The sequence below is a fragment of the Dipodomys spectabilis genome, unplaced genomic scaffold, assembly GCF_019054845.1.
Source record: "Dipodomys spectabilis isolate Male_0828 unplaced genomic scaffold, ASM1905484v1 ptg000263l, whole genome shotgun sequence".
NCBI classification, from domain to species: Eukaryota; Metazoa; Chordata; class Mammalia; order Rodentia; family Heteromyidae; genus Dipodomys; species Dipodomys spectabilis.
Genome location: NW_024870940.1, coordinates 3,848,576 through 3,876,244, shown reverse-complemented (window position 1 = coordinate 3,876,244; position 27,669 = coordinate 3,848,576). Strand labels below are relative to the sequence as shown.

Sequence of the window (27,669 nt, the reverse complement as noted above, 5' to 3'; positions counted from 1 at the left end):
ACGTGATCAAGATCCCAGCGCAGCAAAACCTTTGGGGTAGGCCTTCTAGAAATTCAATCTGTTTCTGGCAACGTTCCCGAAGCCATATGACCATTTCCTGACTCCCCATTCCGCATTACCCCGGGTTCCTAAAGACAGGAGAAAGATCTCCAGGCCTTGCAGTTTTAGTTTAGAGACGGACTGGGCCTACCTCACCTGGCCTCCCTCCAAGCAACCCTCAAGCCCTACCGGGTCTAGCTGATCTTCTGATAAACACGACGGGATGGGATCGGGTAATTACTGGTGACCTTTTCCGTGGTTCTTTTCCCTGTTTGTCAGTGAATATAAATTACACATAATAATGGGTTTCATGATATTTTTCACACATGCGTACCACGTGCCTTGATCTAGTGTTATGCTTCTGAAACAGAAGGCTGGAACCTAATTATTACAACTATATAGTTCGCCGATCTCAGCCTTCCCAAGATGAATCTATTTGGTGACATGATTACTGGAGGGTCATCCCCAAAACATAAACAGACCAACTCCACGCCCGGCCATCTAGCCCGGCTCCTTCCAGAACCCGCCGCTCGCATTTCACGCGTAGTTTCAATCGATCCCCAAACGTCCCAAGCTCCTCTGTGACCAGGAGCCCTGTGATTGCTGCCTGCGCCTGCCACCACCCCGTGTCGCCCTGAGTCCCCTCAGCCTCTCCCCGTGCTGTGGCCAACACCATGTTCCTGCACACCGTGCGTCAGGGTGAGCCCAACGTGCCTGGCCTGAAACATCACCTTCTTCCTAACTGGCGTGGCTCCCAGCCTGCCCAGCCTGTGCTCTCCAGAGCCCCGTCACGGCAGACCGCTGGCTCCCGCCCTCCCGGCCTTGCTCCTCCGTCTCACCCGCGCTGCGCTCAGCTGTAGCTATCTGCTCTGCTTGCGCTTGGTCTGGGCTGGCCGGCAGGCTGGCACCACGGCTGGCACCCCTCTGGGGCTTTCCACCTGCTGCTGCGTTGCTTTTTCTTGTCTGCTCTACCTCTGGGTGGATCTGTCTTTTCGACTCTTGAGTCTAGAGCACCTTTTCAGACGATCCTAGCATGGCCCGCTCTTCAAAATCATGCTATTGTATTAGGCCAAAGACAGTCATTGTCAGCACACTTTGTATTAAGGTTCAACTAAGGATCGAAGGTTATCTGCATTTGTCACACAGAGTGCGGTATTCTGAACATGCGTGCTTTGCGGAGTGCCAGCTGGGGGTGCTGGGAGAGCACTGCATTTGTGGGGGGCTTTTAGCATCTGCCCTCTCTTGGTGCTCAGGCTGTGGTGGATGGTCGCTGCCGTAGACACTGGGATCTACTGCTGCATCCTGAACTCACTGGTCCTGGTGGAAGCCAAGTGGCCGTTGCCCATTTCCCATCCCCACTCTCCTCAAGGCCAGTTCAGCCACCAGCTGGGCTCTGCACTGGCAGGACCAAGTCTTACTCCCTGCGTTTCCCTCCTGCCCACGTGTGACCACTGCACCATGCAGAACTCATTTATCAACACCTGGACGACCAGCGTTCTTTATCCAAGAAAGACAAATAATCCTGTATTTAAAGCAACACTGATATGCTGCTTGTGAACATTAAATTGTGTTGGTATTCAGGTTTTAAACATACTTGGATATTTAATGAAGCTCTTGTCCCAGACTGAGATCTAGACAAGTCAAAAAATACATGGGCAATAGGAGGAAAAAAATATTTTGTTCACTAATAAAATGCAGCTGTTTTATTTAGAAATATATTCCCAAGTGTCCATACAGATAAGTCAGACTTAAAAGTTTCCATTTGAATTGAATGTAATATTTGATTTCAGAGATTAAAAAATGGTCAGTTGCTACCATTGCTGACTTTTGACCCTTGTTAGCTCTTTTAAAGTAAGAGTCCTTTACATGTATCCTAAGAAATTAGTACCTTAAGAAATCTGACCTTCAAAAAGGTCAGATAAGGTGATGTTAGGAAAATGAACCCTAAGATATGTATTTAAATGTTTTTTTTTCTTTCATGCATTTTTTTCTAACGCATTTATAAGATTATTTCTTTGTTGCTTTGTTTGTCCCTCCCCCACAGTATAACCCCTGCTTTCACTGTATTTGATGTCGGTATAATTTGTGGAGGGGAAGGGGAAAAACAAGTCATTTAAATAAGGATACAGGTGGACCCATTGCAACAATGAGAAGTACAAATTGTCATGTCGAAAATGAACTTTACAACTTTGGGGGGGGCAGGGGGAGACTGGGAAGGGATGGGAAGGGTAAAACAAAGGAGGAGGCTACAATGCTTGATAAGAAATGTACTCACTATCTTGCCCATGTAATTGTAACCCCTCTGTACAGTATTTTCACAATAAAAAAAAAAGAAATAGAATTTTCTCAGAGACACAGAGAGAAAACAGCTTTGGAGGTAGAAATGAATTAGCCAGAATCTACACTGGGTTCTAAGACGTAATTTCCACATAAGACTGTGTTTGCTGTGTGCCTGCTTTACCAAGGTGCCTGCCAGTGGGCAGTCTGTCGCCTGAACCCTGCGCTGGCCTGCTTCCTCTGGCTGTTTGGAGACAGGTCTCTGTGTTTGCCCACGGGTCTGTGTTTCGTCCTCTTCCTGAAGTCGTGGAATGACAGGTGCACACCACCAATCCTCGCCTGGAGAGGCCCCACCCTGTTCTGTTCCCACAGGTGTCCATGCCGCACCTGTGTGTTTGTGCCAACCTTACACACTTAAGAGTCGCCCCCGTGACACGCACTGGGTCTACACTGAGAGTCACCACGAAGAGTTCACCGAGACAATTCCGTGATCTCCACCTGTCCTCAATCACAAGAAGAGACCACGGAAACTGCCCTGCAGCAGCTCTTCCGCTGCCCGCAGGACTTCCAAAAACTGAACACTTGAGGGTTAGAAGCCACAGCCAGCCTGGCCTGCGACACCACGGCTGGCCTGGCACACCGTCCACGCGGCTCCGGCACGCACGGCGCCGAGGGCTGGCTGCTGGCCCCCTGGCCCTCTACTCCTAGACGCATCATATTCAAATGCAGGGTGGAAAGCGCCCTGCACTCCTCACCCTGAACCCCTCTTATCAGCATGGTGGAGGGCGCCGCAGGCCTGCGTGGAGCTTCTGCTTCCTGGCTCCGGGAGGAGTGGCTGAAGAGATGGCTTCTCGTGCACCTGTCCTCAGAGTCACCCTTTCTGAGGCTTTGGCTTAGAGGTCAGTAAATGATGGACTTCACCTTTAGAACACAGGGCTGTGTCTGGGAGGGGCTCTCCACCGCGTGGTCCTCTAGGCCCGGCCTGCCCTCCGCCCTGTGTGCTGTGGCATGGGCCCCAGGTCTCGGCGTGGCCCGGGACAGCAGAGCCTCGGTGCCTGCTCCTCCTCCTCATGATCAGTAACCTTGCTCCAAAGAGCAGCTGGCCACCCGGGGCGCAATCTGCTGGAATCACGGGTAACCACGGGTAATCACGGTGCTGGGGAGAAGTCAGCTGCATGCTGTGGTTTTCATTCACATAAGTGGGCTTGGCTTGAGATGCTTTTCCAGGGGTGGCCAGCACCACGATGAGACAGGCATGCGGTCTTCCTTGCCCTTCCTTCCCAGACCCAGACCCAGCACCCGCGTCCCCGGGAAGCGGACGGCTGTGCCTCCTCCCCTCTCCTGTGTGGTGGAGGCTGGGGGACTGTCGATTTCCAAAGTCCAGGTCAGTTGGCACTGAACAGGTCACTGGCAGTGCTGTCGGAAGTCAGAAGCTTAGGTTGTAGCATAGAAGGCAATGGGACTGGACCTCTCAGAGCACTGGCCAGGAAAGCGCGGGCAGCGGTGTGGGCAGCTGCTGCGGCTCAGCACCCCGGTCTCCCTGACCAAGAGCATCACAAGCACAGAAGCGTCCGAGACACAGTGAAAGCCCAGAGAAGTCGAGGAGACATGCTGACTAAACACAGCGTGCTTCCTGGAGGAGCCTCTCAGAACCCTGGCTAAAAGAACCACAGCAGTGGGAATAAAGGGTGAGCTTCAGCCAACACCTTCTTTCTCATGAATCTAAAACCAACCTAGAGTTTAAAGGATTTTTAAGAGATAAGAAGGTTTTCTTTTTCTTTTTTATGTGTATCTATTATTCCAATTAGCCAGTGAACCAAATTCTGAAACTCTGTCTCAATACCTGTGTCTGTTCTCAATGACTTGAGTGCACGGCCCACGGAGCGAGGTGGGCACAAGTTTTAGTACAGTTCTACTACAAGCGCCTTCCACATGCACATGGAACGAACTTTTGAGAAGTTTCTTCAAAACACTATGGACAGATTCCATTTTTTACACATGGTGATAAAATACTGGTAATGAGCAGGCTCTCACAGATTTTGCAGTCTATGAAATCTGTTTTTTCTTGTACAGGTTCCTAATAATCTGATTTTATATTTAATTAAAGAGCCCAGTGCTGCCCTATTTATAGTCTTCATTTGGGTCTGTACGTAGAGAACAAAGGCTGTAAAATCCACGTGCAGCCTAACTGTGGTGGCAGTCTTTCTACTGCTGCTGGAGACCACGAAGCTCCATTTGGTTTGTTCTGGTCTCATTTTCTGTGAGGGAGTTGGAAAATTATATCTTTAAGATTTCATAGAATGGGAAGGAAATGTTAAAAAATATTAAGCTCCTGAAATACCACCCCAAGGTCACAAAAAGGCACAAGTCTGATTTCAGGGCAGTGAAGGAGACACCATGTGTGGGGTGCCCTGTCAGCCCTGCCCACGGGAGCAGCACCCTCGTCAGCAAATGGGGGTCAGCAGAGAGCCCCCACAAACAGCATCAGCAGAGAGATCCCACAAACAGGATCGGCAGAGAGATCCCACAAACGGGTCAGCAGAGAGATCCCACAAACGGGCCAGCAGAGAGATCCCACAAACGGGGTCAGCAGAGAGCTCCCACAAACAGCATCAGCAGAGAGATCCCACAAATGGGTCAGCAGAGAGCTCCCACAAACAGGATCAGCAGAGGGATCCCACAAACAGGGTCAGCAGAGAGATCCCACAAAGGAGGTCAGCAGAGAGATCCCACAAACGGGGTCAGCAGAGAGATCCCACAAACAGCATCAGCAGAGAGATCCCACAAATGGGATCAGCAGAGAGACCCCACAAACAGCATCAGCAGAGGGATCCCACAAATGGGATCAGCAGAGAGATCCCACAAATGGGGTCAGCAGAGAGATCCCACAAATGGGGTCAGCAGAGGGATCCCACAAATGGGGTCAGCAGAGGGATCCCACAAATGTGATCAGAAGAGAGACCCCACAAACAGGATCAGCAGAGGGATCCCACAAACAGGGTCAAGAGAGATCCCATAAATAGGATCAAGAGAGATCCCACAAACAGGGTCAGCAGAGAGATCCCACACACGGGGTCAGCAGAGAGACCCCACAAACAGCATCAGCAGAGAGATCCCACAAATGGGATCAGCAGAGGGATCCCACAAACGAGGTCAGCAGAGGGATCCCACAAACGGGGTCAGCAGAGGACTCCCACAGCCCTGGCCACAGTGTGGGCAACTGGAAGTACCGAGGATCATGCATGCAGCCGTCACTCATCCAGGGGTCACGTGCGGTGGGCGGGGGACACATTTCCATAATTACTTCAGATACATTTGAAACAAGGACTCCCCGGGTCAAAGGGTGAAGAGTATCGTTGGAGATGAAACCACAGCATAGAGACCAACTCACGTTCCACAGAGCCTTCTCCGTGAATGTGACCTAGTCACAGTTAGGGTCTGCTAAACATAGAAGGATTCAGTGCACACACCCCACAGATCCCACCAACAAATGCTCCCCTTAAGCTTCTGATAACTACGTATACATATTATTACATTACAAAGTTTTGAGACGTTCCATGAAATGGAACTGTAAGGATTTATTACTTCTAGCTCACATTCTGTTTGCATCAAAGTTAGAAATGAAGCAAGAGCGTTGGGAAGGTGGCTCAGTGGTAGAGCGCTTGCCTAGCACGTATGAGGCCCTGGGTTCCATTCCTCAGCACCACATACACAGAAAAAGGCCAGAGGTGGTGCTGTGGCTCAAGTGGTAGAGCGCTAACCTTGAGCAAAAGAAGCTCAGGGATCCATATCTTAGCTATGGTAAATAGGCTGTGATAAACATAGTTGTACTGGTAGCTTTAGTGTGGTCTTGTTTGTGATCATTTGGGTAAATACCCAAAAGTGGAATTGCTGGGTCATAGGGGAGCTCTATGTAGAGTCTTTTGAGGAACCTCCACATTGCTTTCCAAAGTGGTTGAACAAGTTTACACTCCCACCAACAATGTAGTAAGGTTCCCTAACAATGAGATGTACAAGTCGTTATGTCAAAAAACGAACTTTATAACTTTGGTGTGGGGGGAGAGGATCGGGTGGGGGGAGGCAGGGGAGGATGGGAAGGGATGGAAAGGGGAAACAAAGGAGGAGGCAACAATGCTTGATAAGAAATGTACTCGTTATCTTGCCCATGTAATTGTAACCCCTCTGTACAATAGTCTCACAATAAAAAAAAGAAAAAAAAAAGAAGCTCAGGGACAGTGCCCAGGCCCTGAGTTCAAGCCCTGGGACTGGTAGGAAAAAAAAAGAAAGGAAGAAAGAGAGCAAGAGAGAAAGAGAAAGAAAGAGAGAGAGAAAGAAAGAGAGAAAGAAAGAAAGAAAGAAAGAAAGAAAGAAAGAAAGAAAGAAAGAAAGAAAGGAAGGAAGGAAGGAAGGAAGGAAGGAAGGAAGGAAGAAAGAAAGAAAGAAAGAAAGAAAGAAAGAAAGAAAGAAAGAAAGAAAGAAAGAAAGAAAGAAAGGAAGGAAGGAAGGAAGGAAGAAAAAAGGAAGGAAGGAAGGGAGAAAGGAACTGTCCCCAACCCTTTAGCGCTGAGAGGAGGAATTCCTGGGGGGGGGGGGGCGGTGACAAGCTGTTTACGAGCCACACTGGGAAACTGTGGAACCGGCCAGTGTCCTGGACATGGGACACGTCACCAGAGGCAAATGAGCTTTGAAACACAGAAAATGGCATTAAGCCTTAAACCAGCTAAAACCCTGGCAACCTTGCCAAGCTGAATAATACAGTTTGTTCACATCTACGACTCCGTCTCCCAGAATTCCTGGGGAATCGAGCCTTATCCTTCTAGCATCTGAAATTTGAAATTAAATAGGTTTTTAATTAGCACATATGATATAAAAGTTTCAATTTCCACTCCATACCCGGGGGCCTGAAATGATATTTAAAACATGAGCAATTCATCCTTTGAATGTTTAGTTAACATTCAAGGAAAAGGGAAATTCAGAGACAATTGAATTGACTACTCTGCAGCCAGAAACACTTCTCGTTGCATTTCCAACAGACGCCAGGGACACCCTAAAGCTTGTGCACAAATGCACAGATGGTGATGAGACCAGGCACTGAGCAAGTGGCCCTGGAAGAAGACACTGTCCCTGCAGAGTGTGCACATAGGAAATAGACCCCAAGGAAGTATTTGAATTACAATATGAGAATGAACGGGGGGGGGGGGGGAGAAGGATGGTTACCAGAGAGTTACATAGACAGAAGGGGTCAAAACGCTCTACACAAGCTGTAACTATCACCACGTAACTCCCTGGTACCGTTAATGCGAATGGTTAGACAAAAGTAATACATAGCTAAGCACTCGTGGCTCACACCTGTTACCGTGGCTACTCAGGAGGCTGAGATCTGAGGATCATGGTTTGAAGCCAGATCAGGTAGGAAAGTCCTTGAGACTCTTCACTCCAATGAACGACCAAAAACCCAGATCTGGGGCATTGGTTCAAGTGGTAGAGCGCTAGTCCTGAGCACAAAAGCCCAGGGACAGGGTCCAGACCTTGATTTTAAGCCCTAGGACACACATGCATATGTGTGTGTTGTGCATGCATGCGTGTGCATGCTTGCATGTGCATACACACACACACACACAATGACGGGCCTGTGAGTCCTACTCTGAGGCAGAGTGTAGGAACCCCAGGAATGTTCTGGCAACAGGGTGAGCAAGCACTTGATCATCTGTACTGGGATGTGCCAAGACCACCAGACACAGGTGCTCAAGCAGCTGAAGACCAAGGCCCACAGCAGCCACGGCGCTGGCAGGTGGCTTCTGTGGTTAAGTGCATGTCCTACCGAGCACTGCACCTTGGAGACAGACCGGCCCCTGCCCCCTTCCCAAGTCCCCAGTCCTGTGTGTTACAGCCCAGGCGAATTCATGGAACCAGCAGAGCAGCATGGGGTCTCCACGCCAGAGTCAGCGTGGCCTGGTGAGTTTGCAGCCTTACAGCAGGAGCGCTGCCCTACATGACACCCGAGCCTCGCCCTGGCTCCGGTTTCCCCGTTCCCACCCCCAGCACCCATCTGAGCCTGCGGCTGCTCATCCCCCGCAAGGCTGGTGGGGCCCAGACGGAACACACACGCCCCTCAGTCCACTCTTGCTCCTCAGCGTGGCAATTTCTTCAGTGGCCTTTCCCATTTCTTCCTACTTATCTATAATTTTGGAGATAAAACTAACTTTCACAGCATGTGAGTGTCTCTGTCTCCGAGTCTGCCATTCTACCACAGTGGGAGGAGCGCCACGGCCACCTTGAGCAGGTATTCCTTCCTGCAATGACACGCTCTGACTGGGAGTGCTCAGAACCGCACAGCCCCCGGCACCGATGCAATAACACAAATGCCCCTCAGGAGGCCTCACTCTCCGCTCCGTCCACAGGTGGCTGTTCAGAGACCGAGAGCAGTGTGCTGCCAGCTAAGAGGAGGAAAAAAGCTCAGGCCCTGGTAGTTTTTAACCAACAAATCAGCAAGACTCTGACTGACTGTTTAGAGGACCCGTGCTCCCGCATCTTTTTATTCGAGTTGTCTTGGAGCTGGCGGGGTGCCCGACGTGACTTCAGAAAACGGTGGCCTTTTACAGGAAATGCTTTTCCAGTCAGTCCTGGGAAGGGAGTCCCAAAAACAAGACTGGAAGGAAAGGAGAGACCGTGAGGTGTTCATTTCACCTGTGCGCACAACTCAGCCTGGCCATGGCGTCTGTAGAGCATCATCGCCAGGCCTTTTGGCACAGATACAGAAATGAGAATCATTACCAAGGCTTTATTGGCTCTTATTATTGAAAGCTAATACCTATTTTCACAACGTGTCCATCTCACAGTGTCTGTATCTCCTTACAGTGAGCCTGATTTGCTGTTTGTGAGAAAAGTGTACAACACACACAGGACAGCTCTGTTCCAGCTTGTGGAGAGCAGGGGATGGGCATGGCTGAGAGGCGCCTCCCACGGGAAAGGCACCAAAAGTCGCATTTGGGGTATGGCAACAAAAACTTCAAAAAGTGGCTTAAAAACGAGACAGAATTCCCGTTCAAAAAGAAAAGCAGCGATGATCTAAGTAATACATTCTCCCATCGTTTTGGCCGTTGGAATGCCCTGAGAAAAGCATTACAGAAGCAAAGGATGAAGACAAGCTTTTGTGTACGGCCTAGCAGAACTGCGGCGGGTAACTGCGCCGTGGTGCAACCGGGCAGCCTCGAGACCGGGGAGCCCAGACCCCCGGTGCTCTGCCAGAAATCAGGAGCCAGCCCAAACCTGGAGTCAGGGTGAAATCAGATGAGGACCAAAACCAGGGTGGAGGCATTCCTCGGTCCCCAGCCCCGCGGGTCTGCGGAGGAAGCAGAGGCCTGACGTGGGGGAGGGCAGCTGGCCACCTCCCACACGGCGTCCCTGCACTGGCAGGGGAGAGCACCCAGGCAGCTCAGACCAGCGCTGCTCATCGTAAAAGACTGAGAAGAAATGCACAGAATCACAAGCCACAGCCCTCACCACTGCCTCAGACGCACAAAGGAGCACCCCGGGAACACAGGGGAGATGAGGGAGCACGCTGCCCGCATCCTTCTTCCTGCTAAAAATTCCCAGAATCAGCTTCCCAGGCCACGGAAGTGAAAGAGTCACAGAACTGCCAGCAAAGTGACTCACGGAACTGCCTCAAACACCGGCACAGAGAGGAACACTCACGGGACTTCCACAAAACAAGCCACCACAAAACTGCCGTGAAAGTCCGCTACTCACAGAACTGCCAGGAAAGCCAAGCACTCACAGGATCCACAGAACTGTGCGCTCACCTCTCTCCCAGAGAGCTGGAGAGGGAGCTGCTGTGTGACGACCCACCTGGAATCCGCTGAAAGCGCGGCTGGTCCCTGAGCCTCTCCTTCCCTGCTGACTGCTGCCCATCCAGGCCTCCTGGCCCACGTGTGGTCAGCCCACCTCCCCACGGAGCTCCACACCCACGACCTCTGCCCATTAGCTCACCGACTTCCTGCTCACTCCTGTTTCCCTATGGAGAAGCAGGAGGCAAGGGAAGTCCTTGCACTATAGGATAGAACCACATCTCGAAGGAGACTTCAGCAAAGCCACTAGGAAGTCCATGTAATGGTGGCAGGGCTGGTGGAGGCACGGGCAGGCTAGGGGCTGTGAGAAGTGTGCGGGGGAAGGAGGCGCGCCGGGAAGGAGGCGCACGGGGTGGGGGGGGAAGGAGGCGCGCGGGGAAGGAGGCGCGCGGGGAAGGAGGCGCACGGGGGGGGGGGGGAAGGAGGCGCGCGGGGAGGGACGCGCGGGGGGGGGGGAGGCGCGCGGGGGGGGGGGGGAGGGAGGCGCGCGGGGAGGGAGGCGCGCGGGGAGGGAGGCGCACAGAGGAAGCATGGAGAAGGCGTTGCCATGACTCCCACACTAGCACTGCACGCAGGGTTTGACCCCCTGTGAACCAGCCATGTTTAGTCATTCTAAGCAAGATGCTCTAAATCACTTTTCAATGATTCTAAAGAAAGTAGGAATATGCAAGAAGAAGAATATGGGGGTAAAATTAAAGGATAAAGAGGAAACGTCTCAGCAGGAGGAGCAGCAGACTCCTCCCCAATGTATCCAGACCCTGGACTAGGAGCTCAGACATCATCTCAGGCAAATGCTGGTGCTCCCGTGACAGGAGACGGCCCCGGCCCCACGCCACTGGAAAAGTGGGGGACCACACTTGCACACATGCTGAGCAGAACTTCCATCTCAAGACTTCACAAACCTTCTGTATGTTTTGGGGTTGTACTGGGGATTGAACTCAGGGCTTTGTGCTTGTTACACAGTCGCTGTGCCCTGGACATTTCTGACTGTTTTTTGCAGACAATGGGGTCTCGTTCTGCCTTGGCTGGTCTGGTCATGGTCCCTGAATTGTAAGCTTCTCCACGGCTAAGATGAGAGACCGACCCTGCTACCAGGCTTGGCTTCTATTCTGTTAACACAGGTCTTGTGAACTTCTTTTGGCCCAGACTGAAGTTGAACTGTGATCTGCCCGGACTCCATCTCCTGAGTGGCCAGGAGTGGATTAGAGGTCTGAGCCATGGGTGCTTGACTTTGCTGATTAAAAAGCACCACGCCCAGACTTTCCTCCACTGTGCACCGTGAGGCCTGAGGAGCTGAACTTCCTTCTTATTCTCGGCACATCTTATCTCCGTTTACTCTGAGAATGAAACCTCATCTGTGAGGATGAGCATGAAGAGGGGAGACGGGGAGCCTGGAATTTAAATGTCAGGTCTGTGCAGCGGAACTTTATCTGCTCTGGCACCTTCCGCTCTCCCGGCTCAGCCTCACGGATGATTTAAAAATTTAATTATGGCCTGTCTCACGTTCTTAAGAGGAGGCCGTGTTTCCCAGTCACTCCTAAAATGTAACCCCCAAGAAAATGTGGGTTTTCAGTGGTGCCGCATGTGCACGTTTCCCTCGGTCGTGAAGGTGAGCACATCCTGGCATGAATTCTCCAACACATTCAACCACAGAAATGAGTGTGCGAATCCCTGAGCGGCTCCACCGTGCTGTCCCAGTTGCATGTTTATTCTGTTTTAATAAAAACCATCCCCGCACCTCATCCTGGTCTCCAGGCCTCAGGCACAGAGAGCCAGCAGCTCACGACGCCACCTCCTCCCCTGGGGCTACCAGATGGCTCCACGCGTGCAGCGAGTGTGCGCGCTGGGACCTGTGGGGATGGACAAGGACACGAGCCACGCCAGCTCTTCCGTAGGGACACACAACAGGCTGTCCTTCCGTCAAACACCAGGTCCTGTGGCCAGGATGTAGCCGGCCTGCCATGGGGTGGGGCACTGCACCCCGACAGCAGGCGGAGCGGCTCCACCTCTCCCGGGCTGGGTCCCCATTAGGCCTTGGGTCTGTAGGAAGCAGCACCTCTCCCCGGGCAGCCAGGGCGACGCGCAGGAGGCCCTGGAGCCTGGTGCCTGTCAGCGCCACCTCCGCAGCCCTCAGGGCTCCTAGGCTCTGGGGAAGCGGGCAGGAGGAGACCCCCACCCCCAGGACAGGAGGTCCTGAGCAGGCACACAGCACCCCCGGGGAGCAGCCACCTCTGGCCTTGTGCGGGGAGGGCAGGGGAGGGCTGCCAGGCTCGGGGAGATGGAGACACGGGGCGGGAAACCGAGGAGCCCGCCTGGGGCATCCACAGTCACCACCCAGTGCTTGGTGGAGGAGGACAGCAGCTGGGGTTGCCCAGGCCGAGCCCGGCGGGGCCTGCCCCCCCAGTGGGAAGCGCCCTCCACACCCGCCCACAGCCACGGCCCCATCACAATCACAGGGCAGAAAGTTCTAGATGCTGCAGACCCCTGGCAAGCTCAGCCAAGATTCCTGCGGTGCTGCGAGGGCTCTGCCCCCAGTCTCTAAAGGGGTGGCAAGGTCACAGGGTCACGACCCCAGCCCCTGAACCTCACACCCAGGGACTGAGAGACTCTTTCTGGCCCCAGGGGGAAGGGGCCCCTGTCCCAGCCTGTCCTGGGATCCTGAGCCTGCTGCTTCTCGACTGTTCTTTCCACAGTGTGGACCTGAAAGGGACAAATGTCCGCGGTCTGTAACACACAGCCCATGGGTGTCCATCACAGCCTCTGGAGGCCAGGGCCCGCGTGCGGCGGGGAGAGGACGCCGCGCCCATCTCAGCCCCCACCTGCTGCTGCTCCTCGCCAAGGTGGAGGCAGCCCCCCCACGGCACCCTGCTGGCTGCGCGCCTCACTCCTGCACGGAATGGCTCCTGGGACAGAGAGGTTTCTGTCTGCGGGGAACCGTGCTTATAAGCTCCGCCAGTGTACTGAGAGGATGCTTAGTGCACGCCCAAAATAGGTCTCACTTTGACGACACAGCAGCACACCGCAAGGAACATTTCCTTTCATTTACCCCCTGCTAAAATCTAACTAGTGATGGCAGATTAACGGAATGGGATGAGCAGGAACGCCGTTCATCACTTGAGTGTTGAACTGACTGACCGTGTATTTGTGACAAGCAGCAGCCTCACGGGCGACCCCAGGACACTGTCAGGTCCTGGTGTCCGGGAAGAGCGGCCAGGCTGGTGTGGGCTGTGACACCAGTGTGGAGCCCACCCTAGGGGCTGAGATCCAGGGATGGAGGCTCTGCAGCCTCGTGAGGAGCCAAATGGACGTTAACAGGACGCCATGTGTTTTTCTGCACAGTGCCTAAAGTGTGAAGACTAAAAGGCACACTGGTGCCCTAAGAAAGTTCAGACAGCAAAGGCCTGTGCGGGTGTGAACTGGTGTGAACTGGCGGCCTGGGAGAGAAGGGTGGGGGTAGATGCCCTCTCAGACCCCACGCTGCGCTCATAGTTTTGCTCTGAGCACCAGTATTTAGGGGATGGAAGCTTCTATAGGGAAACCCCAAGGTTAAGTAAGGGAACACCCACACCAAGCTCTGGCTAGGTCTTCCTCCTGCATTCCGAGTTCAAGTGCACCTGGTTTGCACAACATGTTTTTGGAACAGATGCTGCTCCTGCCACCTTGCCCCCCTTCTTTACATATTAACCGTCCCCTGTGAGACAGTCATTCCGAATCTCCCATGATTTGCTTAATATGTAACTCTGGAAATACCAATTTCTAGAATGTTCTCTCTTGGTATATGTTCCCCATGTTTCAAGTCCTCAGAATTAATTATATTAGCTTTCTCACATTCATTGCCCTTCTAGTTTTAGAATATTGTTTTCTCAAAAGCTAATGCCTAACACTAAGTTGGCCATTTCTCCAGGGCTGGCAGCCACGTGTGCCCTCAGGACATCTTGGGCTGCAGCTATTACTAAACTGTTGCCATTGTCAACAGATTACTAATTAGAGTTAAATGCACTTGTAATCCAAATGGCTTAGTCATTAAACTGAGCACCTGAAGCAGCAGTTCCATTCTAATTGAGCAGAGTTCAACCTTGCCACTCAGATCCACGGTTGGAAGTGTCAAAACTAGAGATGCCGTGGAGAGAGACTCAACAAACGGGACTACCTTAAAATAAAAAGGTTCTGCACAGCTAAAGACATATCTACCAAACCACAAAGACAGCCAAACAATTGGGAGAAAATATTTACCAGCAATATATCAGAGAAGCGCCAAATACCCATCATATACAGGGAACTCAAGAAACGAATCCCTCCCAAACCCAACAAACCAACCATTAAATGGGCAAGGGAACTGAAGAGAGACTTCTCAGAAGAAGAGATAAAAATAGCAAAGAGACACACGAGGAAATGTTCACCATCCCTGGTTGTAAAGGAAATGCAAATAAAGACAATCCTGAGATACCACCTTACCCCAGTCAGAATGGCCCACATCCTCAAGTCAGCCAACGACAAATGCTGGAGGGGATGTGGAGAAAGAGGAACCCTATTATACTGCTGGTGGGAATGTACACTTATACAACCACTTTGGAAAGCAGTCTGGAGGGTCCTCAGAAAGCTAAAGATTGACCTCCCTTACGACCCAGTCATACCACTTCTAGGCATCTACCCTGAGCAACAGGAACCAGTATACAAAGACACGTGCACCTCCATGTTTATTGCAACACTGTTCACAATAGCCAGGATATGGAAACAACCCAGATGTCCCACCACAGATGAGTGGATCCAAAAATGGTGGTATCTTTACACAATGGAATATTATGCAGCCATTAGAAATGACAAAATAATGGCATTTGCAGGGAAATGGATGGAACTAGAACAAATCATGTTGAGTGAGGTAAGCCAAGATCAGTGAGACAAACAGCACGTGGATGTTAGGAGATATAACAATGTAAATAGGACTCAAGAAACAAAGGACCTCTACTTAATTTGCCATATCATTTCTAAACGACTCATACTAACTAGTACTACACTGCAAGTTATCCTTAATTTCAGGACAGATTTTATATTTCAAAGAGGCTTCCAGATTCTACCAAAGGCAGTGCCAGGTGTGGGTCATGTGGAAAGTATTAAACCTCATCCAAGCTTTCTTGAATAACCATACAGTCATGTAGAATTTCAATTAAAGGTTATGTCTAAATCCCTGGAAGGAAAGTCTTTGAGACTCTTGTCTCCAATTAACCATCAAAAGGCCAGCAGTAGAGATGTGGCTCAAGTGGTACAGTGTTAGATGTCAGCCCAAAAGCTCAGGCACAGAGCCTAGGCCCAGTGTTCAAGCCCCAAGACAGTATACAAACAAAAGTCAAAAAAAAAACAGAAAATATGAAAGTGTCAGACAATCCATATTACTTTCACATTTTACAGCTCATCTTTGATATTTGTGTCCTTTTGGTTCTTAGGCAACGATGACATGTATATGTCAAGCGACACATTCACAAGTAGGCATTCTCATCTAAAGAGGGACGGATGTAAGTATTTCACAGAAGCTGCTCATAACGGATCTCTATGGGATATTGTTCTGATCTAGTAATGGTTTTACCATAATGCGCACAGAACAGCCTTTTCTCCCATTGTAATCTTAAATACTGCATGTGTCAGGCAGAATCTCAGGGACTGTGTGTGTCAGGTGGAATCTCAGGGACCGTGTGTGTCAGGTGGAATCTCAGGCACTGTGTGTCAGGCGGAATCTCAGGGACTGTGTGTGTCAGGTGGAATCTCAGGGACTGTGTGTCAAGCAGAATCTCAGGGACTGTGTGTGTCAGGTGGAATCTCAGGGACTGTGTGTGTCAGGTGGAATCTCAGGGACTGTGTGTCAGGCGGAATCTCAGGGACCGTGTGTGTCAGGTGGAATCTCAGGGACCGTGTGTGTCAGGTGGAATCTCAGGGACCGTGTGAGTCAGGCGGAATCTCAGGGACCGTGTGTGTCAGGTGGAATCTCAGGGACCGTGTGTGTCAGGTGGAATCTCAGGGACCGTGTGAGTCAGGCGGAATCTCAGGGACCTTGTGTGTCAGGTGGAATCTCAGGGACCGTGTGAGTCAGGTGGAATCTCAGGGACTGTGTGTGTCAGGTGGAATCTCACAGACTGTGTGTGTCAGGTGGAATCTCAGGGACTGTGTGTCAGGCGGAATCTCAGGGACCGTGTGTGTCAGGCGGAATCTCAGGCACCGTGTGTGTCAGGCGGAATCTCAGGGACCGTGTGTGTCAGGCGGAATCTCAGGGACCGTGTGTGTCAGGCGGAATCTCAGGGACCGTGTGTGTCAGGCGGAATCTCAGGGACCGTGTGTGTCAGGCGGAATCTCAGGGACCGTGTGTGTCAGGCGGAATCTCAGGGACCGTGTGAGTCAGGCGGAATCTCAGGGACCTTGTGTGTCAGGCGGAATCTCAGGGACCGTGTGAGTCAGGCGGAATCTCAGGGACCTTGTGTGTCAGGTGGAATCTCAGGGACCGTGTGAGTCAGGTGGAATCTCAGGGACCTTGTGTGTCAGGTGGAATCTCAGGGACCGTGTGTGTCAGGTGGAATCTCAGGGACCGTGTGAGTCAGGCGGAATCTCAGGGACCTTGTGTGTCAGGTGGAATCTCAGGGACCGTGTGAGTCTGGTGGAATCTCAGGGACTGTGTGTGTCAGGTGGAATCTCACAGACTGTGTGTGTCAGGTGGAATCTCAGGGACTGTGTGTCAGGCGGAATCTCAGGGACTGTGTGTGGCAGGTGGAATCTCAGGGACTGTGTGTGTCAGGTGGAATCTCAGGGACTGTGTGTGTCAGGTGGAATCTCAGGGACTGTGTGTCAGGCGGAATCTCAGGGACTGTGTGTGTCAGGTGGAATCTCAGGGACTGTGTGTGTCAGGTGGAATCTCAGGGACTGTGTGTCAGGCGGAATCTCAGGGACTGTGTGTGTCAGGTGGAATCTCAGGGACTGTGTGTGTCAGGTGGAATCTCAGGGACTGTGTGTCAGGCGGAATCTCAGGGACCGTGTGTGTCAGGTGGAATCTCAGGGACCGTGTGTGTCAGGCGGAATCTCAGGGACCGTGTGTGTCAGGTGGAATCTCAGGAACCGTGTGTGTCAGGCGGAATCTCAGGGACCGTGTGTGTCAGGCGGAATCTCAGGGACCATGTGAGTCAGGCGGAATCTCAGGGACCTTGTGTGTCAGGTGGAATCTCAGGGACCGTGTGAGTCAGGTGGAATCTCAGGGACTGTGTGTGTCAGGTGGAATCTCACAGACTGTGTGTGTCAGGTGGAATCTCAGGGACTGTGTGTCAGGCGGAATCTCAGGGACCGTGTGTGTCAGGTGGAATCTCAGGGACCGTGTGAGTCAGGCGGAATCTCAGGGACCTTGTGTGTCAGGTGGAATCTCAGGGACCGTGTGAGTCTGGTGGAATCTCAGGGACTGTGTGTGTCAGGTGGAATCTCACAGACTGTGTGTGTCAGGTGGAATCTCAGGGACTGTGTGTCAGGCGGAATCTCAGGGACCGTGTGTGTCAGGTGGAATCTCAGGGACTGTGTGTGTCAGGTGGAATCTCAGGGACCGTGTGTGTCAGGCGGAATCTCAGGGACCGTGTGTGTCAGGCGGAATCTCAGGGACTGTGTGTGTCAGGCGGAATCTCAGGGACTGTGTGTGTCAGGAGGAATCTCAGGGACTGTGTGTGTCAGGTGGAATCTCAGGGACTGTGTTTGTCAGGAGGAATCTCAGGGACTGTGTGTGTCAGGTGGAATCTCAGGGACTGTGTGTGTCAGGTGGAATCTCAGGGACCATGTGTATCATCGGGCAGACCGCATGTGTCAGCATACCTTGGTACACGGCTTTGAACCCCGGTGAGCCGATGCTGTCGTCGGACTGCAGGTGCAGCCACATTTGGTTGCTCATGCTCACGATGAGATCAGGAACTCTGGACCCCGTGAGGCTGCACAGAGAGGAAATGGACGACATTAATGATGACAGTGAACCATCCCTCCACACCTCAAAGGGGTCGGGCTCCTCCACCGGAGTCCACCACCGCTATCTGAACACTTACCCAGTGACACTGGCATCTAAGGAAACCGTTCTACCATTTCAAACATGCACCACTTCCTTTCCCTTCAGTGACCACCTTAATGCACCTGATGGCCTAGAGACCAGTGTCTTCTCCAGGCACCGGACTTGCAGGGTGGGGACTGGGGGAAGTCTGGCAACACTGGGCAGGTGGGCAGGGCGTGTGCAAGGAGAGGTGCCCTAGGCTCTACGGCCGAAGAACAGGAGCCTTCAGGGTGGGAAGGGGCATGCTCCTTCACAAGATGCTGGGGTCATCTGGAATTACTACAGGTGGAACTATAATCTACCTGTATCATAAAGTCTGTTAAATGCTGTCTAGGAAATCAAACATGGAGGGAATATCAAAACGGACAGCATGCACTGCTGACATGAATCTGGCCGAACTTGATTGGACGTTTCCTCTGGGTATTAATGTCTAGGTCTAGCCGAATGGAAGTTTCAGTGACCGTGTGAATGTGTGCTAGCACAACAGTCTCATGGCCTCTGCTGTCCACGGCGAGAAGGAGGCTGAGTCCACTCACTGAGCTCACCATGCTGGCAGAAATAGAAGAAGTGCAGGGAGAAACAGTCCAACCCAAACAATGTCCCTGTCCAATGGGAAGCTTTGCTTTCAGCAAAGTGGTTTGGGGAGTGTGAACATGTGATCTGCCTCGTCCATCATGCCATCTGTCCATCAGTCCAACATTCTCAGTGAAGGGAGCTCCACCTCCCTCCCCAGTTCCTCCAAGGAAGACGGACAACCATCCTTACACAGGTGTGAGGCTCCCACAAACGGGAAAGAAGCGTGTGCCAGTGCTGTGTAGACACTGGCTGTGTGGTTCTTCCTGAAGCTCTGCCTGCCTTCTCCTCTGTTTGGCTGTTTTGTTTGCTTGCTCGATATGAGGAGAGATCTGTTTTGCCTGTGCATCCGATTTATAGAAGAGGGACAAGCCAGGAGCAATCTTTTATAAGAGGTTGCTTTTTTACAAAAGCTACTGCTTTTGTGAAGCTTTGTATAAGTGACATCTTACTATGTATAAGAGTTCGTTCAGCTTTTCACCAGCAAAGTTTATACTGCCTTTTTTAGATGTAATTTATTAATTTTATATAGAATTTACTTTCCATAGGGAATATTTCTGTGTGTGTATGTGTATGTGTGTGTGTGCATGTGTGCTGGTCCTAGGGCTTGCCTCAGCGCCTGATCACTGCCCGGGGCTTTTTAACTCAAGGTGAGTGCTCTGCTCCTTGAGCCACAGCTCCACGTCTGGCTTTTTGAAAGATAAAGAGTCTCAGAGATGTTTCTGCCCCGGCTTCACACAGCAATCCTCAGGTCTCGGCCTCTGCAGTAGTTAGGATTACAGGCATGAGTTACTGGTGCCCAGCTCTACACAGTATTTTTTAATCACTAAATTTAATATTGATCATTTCAACTGAAAAAATCATGCATATACATGAACTAGTCAGAACGAATGTGGAGGGATCCATGTCTTTTTTCCTAAGTTTCCTGATGTAAGGTACACGTGCATCAGAACACTGACAGTGATTCCACCTGCTTTGTCCAGGTTTTCTGTGGTGTCAGTGCTTCGGTGCATGGGCACATGTGGTCCCACACAGCGGCATCAAGGATGTAACTGTGGCGATCCTGTACTGCGGCATCGGGGATGTCGCCGTGGGAATACACTATGTATTGGTTGCTGCATCCCGTGCTGCTCTGTGGCCCAGCCTCCATCTCTGTCCTGCCCCCTCCCTAAGGCTGCCCCTCCCTGCTGGTAACCCCAGCCTATCAACGATTCTTCTCTTTAAGAGATGGTCTAAGTGCAAACAGAATGCATGGACGTGGGAAGTCATTGGGCAGGCCATGGGGCATGGGGACCCCAGGGGCCCAAACAATGGCTCTTCAAAGAGCCCACTAATGCAGCCAACATGTATGCAGAAGAGGTTATCTTCCCCTAAGACCAAACTAAATAACCATTTAGAATCATGTAAGATGTTTGACTTCTTCATTTACAGCCAAAGGCAATAAATAAACGTACCGGGAAGGAAAAATGCTTCCCAGAGTGTAAAATCCAAGATGAAACTGAAAGCTATATTACCAACTCTTACTTTGGATCATTTTATTTTAGTGCTAATCACAGAAAATTTACTTCAGAAAGCTGATTACTCCTCAAAGCAAGGACCAAAGATTATTTTTTCTTTTTCCCTGCTGAGCACTATCATACTATTTCATACTGAATAAATAATTCTTCAGAGAAGCAAGCCAAAACTTTCAGGGAAGCAGAGAAGGAAACTAAGTTTGAGTGAACCTGGAAAACAAATCTGAGCTGCGATGGCTGAGGCAACTTGCAAGGAAAGCCAGGTGTGGGTTGATATGGGGGAGGGGTGTGAGCCAGGTGTGGGGGTGTCATGGAGGAGGGGTGTGAGCCAGGTGTGGGGGTGTCATGGGGGAGGGGTGTGGGCCAGGTGTGGGGGTGTCATGGGGGAGGGGTGGTGGACTAGGTGTGGAGGTGTCATGGAGGAGGGGTGTGAGCCAGGTGTGGGGGTGTCATGGGGGAGGGGTGTGAGCCAGGTGTGGGGGTGTCATGGGGGAGGGGTGGTGGACTAGGTGTGGAGGTGTCATGGGGGAGGGGTGTGAGCCAGGTGTGGGGGTGTCATGGGGGAAGGGTGGTGGGCCAGGTGTGGGGGTGTCATGGGGGAGGGGTGTGAGCCAGGTGTGGGGGTGTCATGGGGGAGGGGTGTGGGCCAGGTGTGGGGGTATCATGGGGGAGGGGGAGCCAGGCTGGATCACGGGATCCTCGGCTCTGAGGATCTGGGGTCCAATCCAAGTCAGTTATGGGAGGGATCTCTATGTAGAAGCATTAAAGCAGGAATCTTTCTGTCTTCCTTCCTGACACACTCTCTTCCGCATTCCTCCAGTGCTGTGGGTTTTAGTGAAGGACCTGGGTTCATATGGAGGGCTTGTCCACATATGCCCATGATCAGTGATTGCTTTTTTCGATGTCCAGAAGTCATTTAATAAAAACAGAATGGGGCCCTCTGCTCAGGTCCAGAAGAAAACAACAGTCCTGCCACACTTGGGCTGAGACTGGATCAAGAGGCCTTTCCACTAATGGAGACTAAGCGGCCAGAGTAATAATAGGCTCCCTTACCTGCCAATCCACAGAGATAAGCCCGCCCCCAGTCAAAACGGATCCTCTATCTGCAAATTAACAGAGACAGGCTGGCAGCACCCCCAAGGGTGGAGGGACATGTGAGCCATGTCCCGTGAGCAGCCCCCAGACCTCCCCAGTGAACGCCAGGGAAGGCAACATCTCCCACGAAGCTCTACAAACGAAAAGTGGAGAAAATTACCCGCACTTATTCTCAGGGAGAGCTCAACAGCAATTGCTTAAGTAAGTTATTTAATTTCCTTTTGAACCTGCCACTCTCTAAAAATATAAGCGGAGAAAATCCATCCATCTCTGAGGAAGACCGGGGTCCTTCAAGGAAGCTCACAGACCGGTTTTGTGTGTTTGCCATAAACCTTGAGAAAATCACACAAAGCAGAAATTGGGATTTTAAAAACCATACTTAGAATAAGCCTTCTGAATATCAGGCTCCTAAAAACCCAGATCTGGGTAGGGAGAGCTGGAAGAAGGAAGAAGGGAAGGGGGAAGACATTGGGCTAAACACTGTGGAAACTACCCATCTGCCAGAAAGGAGACTTAACACCCATTCCATTTAAAGCATGTCTCTGAGATCCAATGGTCTGTCTACCAGTTAACCAACACAGGTGCACCTGTCATTTCTCCAATTAGATTAGAAACTTCATGCTGAGAATGATGTGGGTCATGTAAGTCCTCAGAAGTATTTATCGACGTATTGTCTAAAATGACCTGCTTATTCCAGGAAGCGGCTGGGCACGCCGCGTCTCCTTTCTCTGAAATGATTTCAGCAGATCTTCCTCTGGCACTGCTGATTAAATGCCCAACTGGTCCTGGTTTCATTATGTCCCCCGCAGGACACTTCAGCTTGATGCAGTTGGCCATTTGGTTCTTCATTTATAGAACTGGACCATTGAGGAGTCCTAATAACACTTATGTCACTGTAACACATAGCTTGCTGTCACTTTCTTCACAACAAATAGCATTTTATAAAAACCAGGGTATGATGTTAGGTCCTTAATAGTAACCTGAGGGAATTCGCCTCGCTGCATTTATATTTTAAATCTTGCATTTATTTAAAAAGTTTTCTCATTTATTTTAGTGACATCCTTCCTTAAATTAGGTGTTAGGGTAATAATAAAGCTATTTTACCCGTGGGTTATATTTGTTAGCCCTACAGAGCTTTCTCATACATTATTTCATTGTTTATCTTGCCGTGGGCAGGGAGAGTTGAGTATACATATTTTATAGCCATGAGAACAGAGGTACAGAAGGTAAAATGACTTCCTCCAGGGTCACAGAGACAATACATAGCAGATGAGAAGCCTGAAATACCTTCCCTGGTTGCCTGTCTGTCCCTGTCCCCAGACTACGGCCAGCCACCCCTGCCCTACCCAGAGCTGCCCATAACAGCGCCTCAAGACACCTTCTTGAACTCTTCACTCTCAAAGGTTAAAAAAAATGAACATTTTGTCACCTTGCCAGATTATAAAAATAAATAAAAATACTTGTTGAGGGTTTGGGGGGAAAAAGGCCTTCAGCTCCCTCCACTGCTGAAGAATGAGTTTGTAGGAAGCTTTCCAGGGTAGAGGGAACTGGGGAATGAGGTAAACAAGGGCTCTCCCTGCTCCCCGAAAGTCACCTGCTGGAGATTTTCTGAAGACAATTGCATTGCTTGAGATGCACACATACACGGCTGGGCATGGGACAGCGGCTGGCAGAGGTGGGGGGCAGCAGAGGGCCCCCAGGAGGCCAGCTGGGAGGGGCACACCCATAGCCCACAGAGCTGTGTCCCAGCCCTGAAATGGCACCTGTGCACCACACCCCGGGCCTGGCACTGGGAATGCATCCGGCTGCTGTCTGGGCTTCATCCCTGATGTGGTGAGGGTGGAGATGGGCTGACACTCACACAACACAGTCCCCCTATGTTCTCCTGGGTGCCATGCCATGAGCCAGTCTGGTTGCTTTTAAATACTTGAGACACAACCAAGTTGCCAGGGAAGAGACTGCTGTCACGAAGAAGAGGAGATAGGAGATACCCACGGAGGAAGAGGAGGTACCCACGGAGGAAGAGGAGATACCCACGGAGGAAGAGGAGATACCCACGGAGGAAGAGGAGATACCCACGGAGGAAGAGGAGGTACCCACGGAGGAAGAGGAGATACCCACGGAGGAAGAGGAGGGACCCACGGAGGAAGAGGAGATACCCACGGAGGAAGAGGAGGGACCCACGGAGGAAGAGGAGGGACCCACGGAGGAAGAGGAGATACCCACGGAGGAAGAGGAGGGACCCACGGAGGAAGAGGAGGGACCCACGGAGGAAGAGGAGGGACCCACGGAGGAAGAGGAGGGACCCACGGAGGAAGAGGAGGGACCCACGGAGGAAGAGGAGGGACCCACGGAGGAAGAGGAGGTACCCACGGAGGAAGAGGAGGTACCCACGGAGGAAGAGGAGGTACCCACGGAGGAAGAGGAGGTACCCACGGAGGAAGAGGAGGGACCCACGGAGGAAGAGGAGGGACCCACGGAGGAAGAGGAGATACCCACGGAGGAAGAGGAGGGACCCACGGAGGAAGAGGAGGGACCCACGGAGGAAGAGGAGGGACCCACGGAGGAAGAGGAGGGACCCACGGAGGAAGAGGAGGGACCCACGGAGGAAGAGGAGATACCCACGGAGGAAGAGGAGGGACCCACGGAGGAAGAGGAGGGACCCACGGAGGAAGAGGAGATACCCACGGAGGAAGAGGAGATACCCACGGAGGAAGAGGAGATACCCACGGAGGAAGAGGAGGTACCCACGGAGGAAGAGGAGGGACCCACGGAGGAAGAGGAGGGACCCACGGAGGAAGAGGAGATACCCACGGAGGAAGAGGAGGGACCCACGGAGGAAGAGGAGGGACCCACGGAGGAAGAGGAGGGACCCACGGAGGAAGAGGAGGGACCCACGGAGGAAGAGGAGGGACCCACGGAGGAAGAGGAGGGACCCACGGAGGAAGAGGAGGGACCCACGGAGGAAGAGGAGGGACCCACGGAGGAAGAGGAGATACCCACGGAGGAAGAGGAGGGACCCACGGAGGAAGAGGAGGGACCCACGGAGGAAGAGGAGGGACCCACGGAGGAAGAGGAGGGACCCACGGAGGAAGAGGAGATACCCACGGAGGAAGAGGAGGGACCCACGGAGGAAGAGGAGGGACCCACGGAGGAAGAGGAGGGACCCACGGAGGAAGAGGAGGTACTCACACGTACAAGACCGAGCGGGTGTCCCCCACTTTCCCCGCATCACCGACCGTCAGAGTGTCGTAGCCTCTTTCCAGCTCGAACTCTTCGAAGGCAAGTTTGATGACCTAAATGCAAAGCACACGATAGTTGTTTTGTGTAAGAAGAACTTCCTTTAACTTTCAGCATTGCATGTACCCAGTTTCGATATTAAAATTGGCTCGTTGGCTCCAATGTGTCTCAGATCACCCCCAAGCTTCTTTCAGTATCTATATGGGTCATTATATACATTTGGGAGTGTTGAATTGTAGAATTTTGTGAAATTCAAAATTTACAGCTGCTCCAAGTTGTTTATTAGCAGAGACTGAAGTGGCTTAACCCCAGTGCCACTTTATTCTGAGCACCTGCGAATATTTAACACTTTGGGTGCTGGATTCACTGCCCACTATCTCAAAAAGCAGAAGGAATTTTGCTTGCTCCGCGCAAGGTTTACTCTGAAGACATTCAGAACACCCCACGGGGGCACTGCTAAACAGTAGGTACGGACCCCACACAGATAGCATCACAAACACTGGAAAACACTTTCTGAGCTAACAAATGCATGGTTCTCTATCACCTTCAGCTCTGCACACCCCTCGAGGCCCCGTCCCCTCCAGTCGTGAGGAGGGGACCCGGCGCTGTGTGCACGTAGGGCCGCTGGAGTAACACGGAGCCCAACTGCCTGGTTTCAGGCAAGAGTGTTTAGTTAGGCTCCTCAGCATTACCACAGCCGGCCGAGACCGGCTCCTGCCTGGCACTCCAGCAGGCTGCAGGGCTGCGACTAGCCTCTGCCGAGCACAAGAACCTTTCCATGTAAGAGCACATACGTCCTCCGCTGACCAAGTGTGTGGTCAAGGAGAAAGATCACCAGTGCCACGCAGAGGCCAGGATGAACCCTGGGTGATCATGACAGGAAGCTAGAAAGATTGAGACAGAGGCACACAGATACGTAAAGGATAAATAGATGATAGATAGGCAAATAGAGGGACATAGAGGTATATGATAGAGGAATGGATGATGGAGATAAAAATTGGTAGAGCTAGATGAGTGAGACAAATGAACAGATGATAAATACTAGAGGTCAGAAGGTGAATAGAGAGATAAATAGATGACGAGTACACTAAATAGATACTGGGAGCGAGGGCAGCTGATAGACTGAGAGATGACAGAAAATGGCAGATTATGTATTTGGTAGAAGGACGATAGGCAGCCAGACCCATCCTATAGCTGACAGATCAGACGGACGGTGGAGGGGTGGCGGGGGGGGGGGGTGGCAGGGGGGGGGGCCGGAGGGGGGGTGGCCGGGGGGGGTGGCGGGGGGGGGTGGCCGGAGGGGGTGGGGGGGGTGGCCGGAGGGGGGTGGTGGCCGGGGGGGGTGGGGGGGGCTGGAGGGGGGGTGGCCGGGGGGGGGTGGTCGGGGGGGGGTGGGGGGGATGGCCGGAGGGGGGTGGTGGCCGGGGGGGGGTGGCCGGGGGGGGTGGCCAGGGGGAGGGGTAATGCACAGGTGGGAGGAGGACGGGAGAGAGAGAGGAAGTACAGACACCACCACAGTAGACGTACATTTTAATAGGAGTCTGAGTAATGCTCACAGATTGGAACAGAGTAGAAAGATGTCTGTCTAGGGACAGATACTCAGTGTGAACAATTTACACGGCCTTGGAACAGGTGTTTTCCTAGCCATGCTAAGAAGGAATACATTATTTTTGCTATTTGAGATTCTTACTAAAATTAGTGACAAGGCCATTATCACTTATTTTAAAATTGCGGTGTGGTTTGAACATTATTCCAGCATCTGACTTGACACAGGTGTGGGGGTTGATGGCTGTTGAAAACCAGCATAAATATTGCATATTAATCTGAGCACCTGGTGGTACTTCCATGTCTCTCTTCCTCTTCCGTAGTTCTCAGTCTGCGGCCAGCGTCCAGCACTCAGAGAATGGAGGGCGGGAGCCGAGTGGCTGCGGCCAGGGCTGCCCTAGGCCGGCCTGCTGGGCTGGGGCCGGGCCTTGTCTGGATCCGCAGCGATGGGATAGTTCACCGCGGCTCAAGGGTCCCGGCCGGGCGGTGGGAGCAGTCGCGTGGCTACCCTATGCACAACTAACTTGCAGTTTAACAACACAAATCCCAGGAAGATGGAACGTGCAGCGTGGGGAGAGAAGGCCAGGGGAGGAAGGAGGGCAGAGGAATGGCAAGAGGGGGCCTGAGGTAGTAAGATTCCCTGCACGTGTGTGAACATGGAGCCCACAACTTGAGGGGCTGGGTGAGTCTGGAAAGATGGGGGAGGAGGAGGGAAGGGCGGCGTGGATCAAGCTGCTTTACTGTGCATTGAGCGCCCTGCGCACCGCTAAAGATAGAAACAGACAGACACAGCCATAACAGCTGTGAAGAGCCACGGCATTTTTTAAGGGTTGGCTATAAGCGGGAAGGTGGGGACTCACAGCGCAGAGGAAAGGCCCGGAAACAGAAGCTGTCAGACACTGTCCCCGCTGGTCATCAAACGGAAGTTTCCCAACTGTGAATTTCCTTGCAGAAAACAAGCCCACCACCGGAAACTGTGATCCCAGCTGCCCATGGCCACACATTGTAGATTGTAAAGGCAAGTCTGCACTTAAAAATGCTAACTATCAAATGTTTTCCAAGTTTTAGTTTGCTTGACCTTGGGAAAGCCAGTCCTAAAATGACTGGAGTAAAATCAGTGACAAAGGGTTAACCTGACCGAGAGCTCCTACTAGAGAGTGGAGACCTCGGACACACACACACTCATGCACACGTGTGCGTGCACACACACTCACACACGCACGTGCGTGCACACACACTCACACACGCACGTGCGCGTGCACACACACATGTGCACATGCACACACACACACATGCACATGTGTGCACACACACTCACACACACACATGCACACACATACACACGTCTGCACGCACACACTCACACACGCACGTGCGTGCACACACACTCACACACGCATGTGCGCGTGCACAACTCACACTCACTCACGCACATGCGCGCACACACATGCACATGCGCGCACACACTCACACCCTCACACAC

At 52.0% G+C, this 27,669-nt stretch overlaps 1 protein-coding gene across 1 annotated transcript in view; it reads right to left on the bottom strand.

Moving 5' to 3' along the window:
• The window catches only part of LOC122125287 (CUB and sushi domain-containing protein 1-like), a gene marked incomplete at its 3' end in the record, with an annotated part of 693,202 nt that overhangs the window by 66,344 nt on the left and 599,189 nt on the right, over positions 1-27,669 (bottom strand). The window contains exons 13-14 of the mRNA XM_042699884.1: positions 24,594-24,697; positions 17,994-18,106 (exon numbers count right to left, since the gene is read on the bottom strand). Coding sequence (XP_042555818.1) covers positions 17,994-18,106; positions 24,594-24,697 — 217 coding nt within the window. The remainder of the gene's footprint in view (positions 1-17,993; positions 18,107-24,593; positions 24,698-27,669) is intronic.